The 10,692-nt window shown below is 31.5% G+C and overlaps 2 protein-coding genes across 6 annotated transcripts in view; both read right to left on the bottom strand.

Annotated features, from left to right (window-relative positions):
* Window positions 1-2,770, bottom strand: part of LOC108969679 (1,4-alpha-glucan-branching enzyme) — a 6,881-nt gene extending 4,111 nt beyond the window's left edge. The window contains exon 1 of the mRNA XM_018934559.1: window positions 2,350-2,770. Coding sequence (XP_018790104.1) covers window positions 2,350-2,441 — 92 coding nt within the window. The 5' untranslated portion in view covers window positions 2,442-2,770. The remainder of the gene's footprint in view (window positions 1-2,349) is intronic.
* An 859-nt stretch (window positions 2,771-3,629) lies between these two features.
* LOC108969675 (polyhomeotic-proximal chromatin protein-like) overlaps window positions 3,630-10,692 on the bottom strand; it is a 54,057-nt gene continuing 46,994 nt past the window's right edge. For 3 of the 5 annotated variants that reach the window (XM_018934546.1, XM_018934545.1, XM_018934548.1), the window contains one exon: window positions 7,038-8,976. In XM_018934546.1, the coding sequence (XP_018790091.1) occupies window positions 7,659-8,976 (1,318 nt within the window). In that variant the 3' untranslated portion in view covers window positions 7,038-7,658. Of the gene's footprint in view, window positions 4,906-7,037; window positions 8,977-9,841; window positions 9,935-10,692 lie in introns of those variants that run through there. The other 2 variants (XR_001993416.1, XM_018934550.1) reach the window with 2 other exon arrangements.

The raw sequence follows: 10,692 nt of genomic DNA, 5'->3' as shown, positions 1-10,692 counted from the left end.
ACTCTCTCGACGAACAAGGACCAAACACTTTTATAAGTCACTCATCTCCGTCCTGATATATGGTGCCGTGACATAGACGAGATGACAACATCTGATAAGTCGGCACTACGAGTTATGGTCATTGCACATATCGCAGTATACAACGACATGGACATAGGTCAGTAAATTAAACAAAACTCCATTGGAAAGACTTGGTGGGGAARCGCCTTGGAATCTCCAATTGCCGCCAAACAGCGAAAAAAAAGAAYGACTGGAGCGCGGTTGTCAACTCGGAAATAACGGCGCAAGAAGAAGAATCAGCTAATTTTTTGAACTAAGACGTGCTGCTATAAAACATAACAACAAAACAATTTTTTTTTTGTTTATCATCTTCGATTACGTAAAAAATTTAATAACACCGGGAGTATTCTTCTGTAATGTATTAGAATGAGACAGAATTGATAGTTTGTTTTAAACGGATTGCAGGACTGGCTGCATTATCATATATGTATATTATTTACACTTTTGTTCTTGCATTCAAAATATTGTTTATAGCTATATTTATTTCCTGGAAACGCAGAAAAGAAAAAACAAAAAATCGCTACAGGCTATGACCTGGACACATGGAGAACATATGTATGTATATCAAAAAATAGATAATTTTTTTAAAATTTAAAAGAAAATGCATAGCAAACAAATTTAAACTAAAAAGCAAAAGAAAAATCACATAGACGGCTAATAATAAATTTTGCATCACGAGGAAATAAATGTACGGAAAACAAAAGCTTTATATTTATTAGCATGTCTATATTGTATACTCGCACAGTCGATATGTGACTTCCTAAAATCTTGCATAATGCGTACAGTTATACATCGATCCACACGTACATATTTCTATGTCAAGAAACTGTTTTAGGTATTATATTTAGAARTGAAGAACTTCGGTGTTGACTTTAATATTGAAAAAATTTTCGTAAGCAACAACAATATTATATGTACATAATATGTAGGTATGTATATGTATCATATTTCTATATATATTTTTGTCCCTTTAATTAAATTTATTTTGATAATTTCTGGATTTATCATTATCTGTTAATTTAATTTTTTTAACTTTATTTATATTTTTGTTTTTATTGAACTTTTTCGCTTTAATTAAAAAAACACATATAAAATGTTATTTTTGTGTTGAATACGCATAWCAATATTACTTTTTAACCTAAACAAAAGGTTAGGAGTATTATTTAGAACTTTAAAAAAATGTTTTTTTTACATTTTCTCCAAGAAGAATATCTAAGAAATATTCTCTGAATAGAGTAAAAAAATCTCGAATACCGCTTTTTCTTTGAAAACATTAAAAACTGGTGCCTAATCGAACGATTTTTAATTTATATTTTTTATTAGCAATCGGCTGTTGTTTWTTCTGAAAATATGGAAAAAATGTCATAATCCCGCCATTTTTTTTAAATTCAATTAAAAAGATTAATCAGGCATTAGATCTATTACTAAAACTATTTTTTGACCGATTTAACTTAAATGAATCCCCAAGGATTAGTGATGGTTACCGGATGGAGCTTTCAAAATTATATATTTTTTTTTAAATTTCTGCCATGCTGGCACAACTACACCTTGGGGTTAGGTTGAGCACAATGTTTAGTTGAAAACAATTTAAAAAAATAATGTGAGGGAGATCCTTACTTSTTATACTGGGATTATTCTTTTTTTRCTACATGGCGTGTGGCAATTTGGCGCAAGTGACGTTGTTGACCTTGGCAATTAAATTGCTAATAAAAGAACTCTTACTTTGTGCCGGTTTGATTTAATGTAAAAATAAATTTATTTTATTTCAAAAAGCCAATATTTTAACGAGCCGCGAACCACAATGTGAACTAATATGTATATGTTTTAAAAATTACTATATTTTTTATTGCATAAAAAGTTGAACGAAATGCATATTGGTGATTATTTATTAKATTAGGAATTGAGAAATAAAGTTTTGATAAGAACTGTTGTTTATTATCAATACACACACAAAGGTTCATATACGCCACGGTCGCCACAGGGTAGCGAGGCCAACTTGCCGGTGTGTGCTCATCAGTTTAACCTTCACCTGACTTTCAAAACTATGCACACAATTTGTTTTGCATTATACCAAAAAAAAAACTACTTTTAACGCTTAAAACACACAATCGTTCCATTAAACGACACATTAAATAACTAATTATGGAATTTACGAATAATCCAGACAATGCGGATGCAGTTATCAGTGGTTGCTAAGAACTTTGACAGTCAACTTGCATGAAATAGATAGTTTTGCGATTACGCTCGTTATCACCACAATTTTTTAAACGCATCTATATTTTCACTCACCTGCGTCGTATTTCACGTTCAAATGGCTTTAAATAACCATCTAATTTAAAAAGTTCGTCAATACTTTTCACTTCAACCTGCATTGGATCCATTATGGAATTATCTGAATTATTTACACAGCCAAAATAAACTTAAAATGTAAAATGATTTCGTGATCGGCAAACAATATATTATTTGTACACTCGCACTCGCTGGAAGCGTGTACACTTGTTTATTGAATTTATATTTCTGCCTTCTAAATATATCCCAATAGACCGGTTGCTTTTATGTTTGGACGCCAACTGATTGACTTGATTCGAYGGCAGAAAACTGTGTAGTGAAAAAACGCCAACAACTAACTAATATACACCGAATAGGGAGCACAGCTGTTTGATAGCGTCGGTTGGAGGCACTTATTATTTTGTTTATTCTGCTTTTGTGGTTATTCTGTTCTGCTGCCGAACTCCAATAGCAGCTGAAGTGTGCATTTACTTGATTTTCATACATAAAGCTTACTTGTATGGGTTTACGTGTTTGTGTATATCACATTTTTGTTCAACGAATGTCAGACAGAACAAACGTAGGGCAAAAATAGGCGCGCAACCCTATGAAAACAACAAATCTGATAAGCGACTAACAACCAATAGCAGACAAGGTCACCACTCTGTGCTTATRTGTAAAAATTACTCGTTTATTTTATAATAAATGTACAATTTAATTATTCTGTATAGACTTGGTTTTCTTTATATTTCGATTGGAGTAAAAAACATTATATAGAGAAAWTTGAGTTGATATCAATTCTCTGAATAATATTTATTTATTTTATGTTGTTTTCTTATTTTAAAACCTTTTCATTTAGCATAAATATGTCTCACTTCAATATATCGCATCTCTAGAACGAAATGAGACTGGCAACAGTGAATTGTCGCCGGCATAAGATGTTTAAATATTTGTATTATTMTTCTTTTTGTCAGCTTAACCTTTTATGGTTCTACAATCATTTTATTGCTAGGCGAGGAGTTTTGTTAATTTCAATTGTACAACGAAGTGATTGCTTGAAGTTYAGAAAAACTTCAACGCAGAAAAAAGAAAACTAATTGAGTTCGTCGGATTGAATAGTGTTTAGGCGAATCAACAGCTTTCCGAATAATGATTCAAAAAGTGCATAATAATAATAAAAATTATTTAATGATTTTTTTATATTAGAAGATGCTATTCAAACCAACCAGTTCAATTTCCTATCAAATACAACTATCGCKTAAAAACAATAAATCTCATTAAATAAAGCAGGTCACAGTAAATTTATGAAATAATTTTCGTCTTTATTTTATATTATATACTTGTAGGTATGTAATGTATAATATTAACAGATAATTTAATATTTCACATTGTTACACTGTGCTTGAAGTGGGAACTTTTTTATAATTATATATTTTTTTCATTAGCACAATCAACAACTCTGCGCTGGTGTAATTACGATAAAGTACTACCAGCCGAGTGATTGTATGYTTATAGTTTTCTGACTAGCACAGTGCAGTTAATAATGTTAGTTACATGAGCTACATGCAATATGAATGGGTCATTTAAGCTTTTACATTAATATATGTATATATTTTACAGGTTCTTACAACAGTTTAATTTTTATTAATTTTTTTTATTAATATCTCGCTCAAACTATTCCATTTTTTTAAAATATTTTTTATGTTTTCTGTTTTTCAATAACTTGTTATTTTCGYATAATAAACTTATAATAATTATATATTTTATGCTTTAATTACTATTATACTAATTATCAATCATTGGTTTTGTTTGTTGGTCAAATTTTCTTCTTACATGATTTGATTTACTTCACTTTTTTTCTTATTAAGAAGTGTTCTTAAATTAAGTTAAAGGAAAATGATTTATTATGTTTAAATAAATTTAAAAGAATTTTAATTTAAATGGCTTAAATTTTAAATAAATTATCCAATTCAAAAGTATTCTGAATTTGCATTTCGTTTCTAAATTCAATAATTTTATGTTTAAAATAGTTTTTCGCATTTGCTTTTCGGTTTGTTTGTTTTGCTTGGCTTAAATTAGTTGAGTTTATGTACTTATTAACATGTGATTAAAACTATTCCATTTTTTATGTCTATATACTAAACGTACATACAAGTTGTTAAACATTTTCATATATTTTTCAATTGAAAATCAAATATTATTAAATATCAATCAGCACATAGTCATGTCAACTGAGTACTAAGAATCTACAAAAAAAGGAATACTTGTAACTCGTCGCTTTTTTAAGCACGTTGCATTTAAATATTATTTCAGTAAATTTTATTTTATTATTATTAAATCTTATTAATTTAATATGTATTTACATACATAATTAAAATATAAACTAATTGAATAGTAAAATATAGTACTTTTATTTTCTTCTATGATTTGCCTCAACTGGTCTCCTTAATTTYATTAATAATMTTTTTCGTGTGTGTAGTAACTGACAGTCGTCTTGTTTACTGCGTTAGATACTGAACAGAATATAGTTTCTGATTGTGAAACAGAAATCTGTAATGTTGAGTAGAGGAGTCTCTGCTAAATTTAAAACAAAAATTCAAATTTTAATTGTAGAGGACAAACCAAAAAATTCGAAGAAATTTGTTAATAATAATTTAAATTTAAATTTAATAAAATAAATAAAATATATCTACATAATAAACAAATGGGTATTAAAAACAAACAATTCAAAAATAAATATAATAAAATGACACTCGAAACAAAACAAAACAGCTCGAATGGCTATGTGTTATTGTAAATAATTATTAATAAAATATATTATTATGAGATTGTGAAAATGTATGGGTAGAAACAAATATCACCTGGGAAAAGTGGTTCAAATATAGTAGCTGGCAAGTTTTGAAAAATACAACACGAATTTGTTAAAATATAATTTTACGACTTGAAATAGCTTTGCTTCTTCAAAGATATAATCAGATGTAAGCTTAAAGCAGCTTATTTAAAATATTTTCAACACTTGTTACCGCGATATTCCCGTTTTAAAAAGTTTGTACCAAAAATATAGAAATCGTTAGCATATAATTGTGTATGCGCCCWAATGTATGCTAYATTTTCGACATATGCAAGACCACACACTGTCAAAAATACGGTCTAAAGTTTTCAAATAAATAAAATTTATTAAAAATATGGTATAAAATACTATTTGTATCAAGTGTAGAATTTTGAAGCGGTAAAATAGTTTTAATATATTTTTGCATGCGTTTATATTTTTGTAAATTATTTCGAAATTTCAAGCAAAAGTGTAAAATAGGTTTCTGACTTATTACACTGTTTTCATKATATCGGCATTACAATTTGTTGTTTTATTTTTTTCTGTAATGATGAGGACACACACAATAATTACTTTTATACAATTTGCAAATGAATTGGAAGGAGCATGCTATATAAAGTTAAAAAACTAAAATAGTAGTAACTGTAATACATTTTTAATAACGCTGAGTGATCSAATATAAATTACCGTTATACCTATTTTAATGTTTATATCTTTGTTTATGGAATACATTTACAAAAYAGCAACAATTCGAATTATCGAAATTGCATTTTTTTCATTTTTATTAAACAAATTAGTTCAATGTGGATTATTATAATATATAATCTCCCAAAACTTATTTACTAAGCTGTCTTTGCAGTACTTATGTGACGAGTATATTATGTATTTACCAATTTTGTTTCAAGTAATTCGTCAACTTATAAATAAGCATTCATATTTTTCTAGTTTTATTTAACACACAGGCATTTATTCGTCTTTAGTAGATTCTAGTTTTGATGCTTGGGTTTAATCGTTAGTTTTAGTTTCGAAAAATTCACACTTGTTGGAGAAATTAGTGTGTGGTATATGCTAGTCAGAATTACGAAGAACTGTTTGGAGATCTTTTATATGTGATTTTGTTGTTTTTTTGTCCTTGTTTGCTAATTTTATTTTTTTTATAATATTGTAATTATTATTATTTCTTAATTCCATAGTACACAAAAATTTGTTCATTTAATAGAAATAAAAAATTGGTAAAAAAAATATTTTAATATTGTACATGCAATTCTTTGCAAAAATTTAGCGCTCAAAGCAATTGTTATTGCGCASAAAACTCTTGGAGAGAAGGCATAAAATGGCAGTTGAACTTAAAAACTTCGAAAACTGTAAAAAGTAAATTGATTATTAACTAATTTGTTGTGTAAATAAAATGTAATAAGATATTATTTATGTATGTATGTAAATGATTATTTCGCGGCAATTGAAATAAGTTTTAAATAAAACAATTTTCATTATACATTTTGCCAGTAAAATTCTGTTTGTAAATTTAGTTTTTAAAAGAATTACTTTAAATGCATTGGGAAAAATAAAATAATAAATTRCTGTAAAATTTTGTTTCTATCTTAAAATAGTTTATTCATGCTAAAATTAAAAATATTGTTTTTTCTTTTAACTTTAAACAAATTGTGACAAACATATCTATGTAAATATTTTAAGTTTTTTTTTATTAATTATTCAAATTTCTAATTTAGATATTTTCAAAATAATTAATGAATGTTGTTCATACATTTTCAAATTATATCTCGTTTCAAAAGTTCTTTATTTTCACTTTTAAAATGAAATAAAATTTAAATTGATTCTCAAATTTTATTGCGCAATAAAAAAAATAATCACTTAGACTTTTCGAAACATTTTTTTTTTTTTTTTGAATATTTAACTTTTTTTTCAGTGTTAATTCTCCATATATCTTTCATATACTGACAGTTTTTCATAAATATTTATGAACTCTTGACTGTTAGCTTTTCGGAGTTTAAAATGCGACTAGTATATACCCGAATGAACATAACTAACGAATGACCCGACACTGAGCGGTTCTTCTTATAATATTATTGTTAAGCATTATTACAGCAATTAGGAATTGCTTAACCGTAGCTAATTGGAGCGATTCTGRATTTTTAGTATGCAGTTATAGGTTTTAATTTTCTTTTGAGACGGTGTAAATTTAATTATTTCATAATAATTTATCGAAAAATACATTTCAGCGCTAACTGATTTGTAATTTCAGGTGTTGAAGAGAAACCAATTCAAGGAAAAAGTTTAAACACAAATTTCTTAGCTTAAGACAAAACTAAATTACATACTCGCACATAAAACTCTTAGCTAGACAAACTTATTACACRTATAAAGTATACACGCACATTATAAACGGATACATTATTACCTGGTCGTCTTAGAAAAAGTAGGTCGTCGGTAAAATCGTTGCATTATTCAGAAATCGCCCTAATTGGCCACCGGCTAAACCCTACGCCAGCACTTGCGCCTTCAGCGCCTCAGCCTGTTGGGCGGCGACAATCTGAGCTGCAGCTGCTGCTGCCGCCGCCGAATTCGAAGTGGCGCTGTTGGCACTGGTTGCGGCAGCTGGTGCCGATTGTATGATTGGTATGGCGGTGCCGTCGGCGGTGAGCAGCAATGTTTGCGTTGTGGTGGCTGTTTGTTGTTGGTGGTGTGTTGCGGCAGCTTGCACAGCTTGTAGCACTGTTGTGGCATTAGCGTCGACACTTCTGTTGGAGCTGCTGGCGCMGGCGCCACCGCTACTGCCATTCCAATCTTGTATCGCTATTATTTGTTGTTGCTGCGGTTGTGGCTGTGGCTGTTGTTGTTGTGTTAATTTACTCAACTGCTGTGGCGTCGCTGTGGCGAGTATCGTGGAACCATCTGGCGCAGTGAGCAGAATCGTGTTCGGCGGCAGATTAATACACGTCACTGTGCCATTCGGTTGTAGCGTTTGCAGTTGAATTTGCGGCAGTGCYGTCGCAGTTGTTGTTGTTAATGCGGCGCTACCGCTATTGGCAGGCACTAAAACTGTCGTAGTGTTGTTGGTGTTAGAATCGACATCAGTTTCTTCGACCGCGTCTTCCTCACACTCGTTTATGGTGTCGGCTGTGGTCGTGTCCGCGGTGATCAGCACTTCGTCGGTTGACTGACACGTTGAATTCTCGTCGGTCTCKATCACCTCCTCCACCAAATCTACAGAGTTCGGTGTGTCAGCCGGTGGTGGTGGCGAACACGAAGTAGAATGTATTGGCGAGTTCACTGGCGATGTTGAAGTGCTGCAAATTAACGCCTCCGGCGCACTAGTTGCCACTTCCACGCTGCTGATCGATTTCGCCGTCAATGCAGTTCCCTTAGGTATACGGAATTTGCGTAAAATTTGCGCTGTRGTCGCCGACATAGCKAGTGCGTTCGGTGACATTGAGCCGTCATCGCCACTCGTGGCTGTGAGCAGTTCATCGTCCTCCTCCTCAATTACGACGGTTTCAGTACCGGTGGTGGTATGTAAAATTTGATTGTTATTATTGTTATTTGCATGCATTGCCGCCGAAGATATTTTCAATACGCCAGGTGTCACAATTGTCGCTGTTTGCGTGGCGGCAGCGCCAYTATTGTTTGCAACAACTTGCGTTCTRTTGCTGTTGGCGTTGTTGTTTGCGATGATGGGACGACGCGTCACTAACAGTTGCACTGTACGCGGCTGTATCGTTGTCTTCTTGTTGTTGTTGCTGCTGGTGGTGGTAATAACGGTATTGTTGGTATTTCTGACTTGTGTCCCAGCAATGGTCCTAGTTGGTAGGAGCCCGCAATTTTGCAATGTTGGTAGGAGCCCGCAATTTTGCAATGTTGGTAATCGTATTGGCGGTGGTGGTGGTGGTATAGGTGTTGGTGTTGTTTTAGAAGTGGAAGAGTAATTGGTTGAGGTTAGTTCATCGGGAAAACGATCATTCAAAACAAAATCAGTAAATTCATCAACGAAACTATTAACTGCATAATTGTGGTTGATGTTGTATTTAACGCCGCCATTGCCTGTATTGGTGACTGCAAGCATCTGTTGGCTCTTGCTGTTGTACTTGTCACCAAAGCCACTACTGCCTCCAACGCCGCCGCCGCTGCCACTACCGCCGTTACTACCAATGATGCCCATATTAATGGACTTAATCATTGTTGTTGGCGGCGGCGGCTTTGGCGGTGTGCTTTTGTTTGTTGCTAATACGTTACTGTTGTTGGTGTTGCTGTTGCTACGTTGTGGCTGTGTTATGGGTCTAAAAATTGTTGGTAGTTTTTGGGATAATGGTGTGCTTTTGTGTATGGCTTGTGTGGCGGTCTGAGTTTGTGTATTAAACACTGTATTAGTTGTTGTTGTGGTTGTTACCGTAGTTGATAACATGTATGGCGCTCTTGTTGTTGGCGTTTTACTGAAATGATGATTGGTATTTTTGTTACCAATTGAGGATGATGTAAGCAATGTTGTTGGTGATGATGATGATGATGTTGGCTTAGGAATTACTGTTGTTTTTGGTGCAAATGTTGTTGAGTTGTTTGTAATAGGTGTATGCTTCGATAGGGGATCTTTTGGTGGTCTACCGGCTTTACGTTTTATTGGGTGTAGTGGTGGTGGTGGTGTTGGTTGTTGGAAGGGAAAATTCGTGTTGTCAATGAGTGGTTGGTGATAGTTGTTGCTGTTTTTCTGTTTGTATTTGTTCTGATTGTCGGTAACACTAATTGTTTGGTTTTTAGAAAAACCTACACGTTTCCCGTTGACGAAACACAAGAAGTAGACATACAGACACAATATAAACACAGACGCAGAAATTAATTATCATGTAAAATAAATAAAGAAAGAAAGACAAAATGAAATTAGTTTACCATCAGTCGAATATCGAATAATTTTCATCATAAAAACTTAAAATTTATCTTACTATTATAATATAGATGGAAATATTTGCGCGAATTAGTGTAGTATATTCTCATTAGGGCTGTTAATGGTAGAACGATTATTCGATAACTTCGATTATTGATCAATTTAAAATATCATGTTGGTTTAACTTTTTCGAATGTATATAGAATTTGGAAAAGCAAAGATATTGAAAAACTTTAAATTCTATAATAACTTCAAAAAAAGTATATATTTTAATTTAGCGTTTATAAAATATAAGAATATTTTTGTATTGGAATCAGTTTGTATATAGTTAAACCTACATTTAACAGCCCTAAATCAAAAATTATAGATATTTTATGAAAAGCAGTGGACTTATAGCTATTATTAAATAAATATATTTAAAATAAATATATTTTCCTTCAAGAAGATTTGTTATGTGTTTTACTGCGGCATTTATGCAAAAGAAAATATAGTTGAATCTTAATATTACCAAAATTAATGGAAATCAAAATTTGTTTTCATTTAACATTGTTCAAATTTGTATACAMAAAATAATATTTTAATATAATGCAATTTATTATAATTTTTTTGTTTCCTCTGCATCAATTGCCGCCTTATAAAA

This window comes from Bactrocera latifrons, unplaced genomic scaffold (assembly GCF_001853355.1).
Source record: "Bactrocera latifrons isolate USDA-ARS-PBARC rearing strain unplaced genomic scaffold, ASM185335v1 scaffold_260, whole genome shotgun sequence".
Taxonomy (NCBI): Eukaryota; Metazoa; Arthropoda; class Insecta; order Diptera; family Tephritidae; genus Bactrocera; species Bactrocera latifrons.
This window is presented reverse-complemented; position numbering and strand designations above follow the sequence as displayed.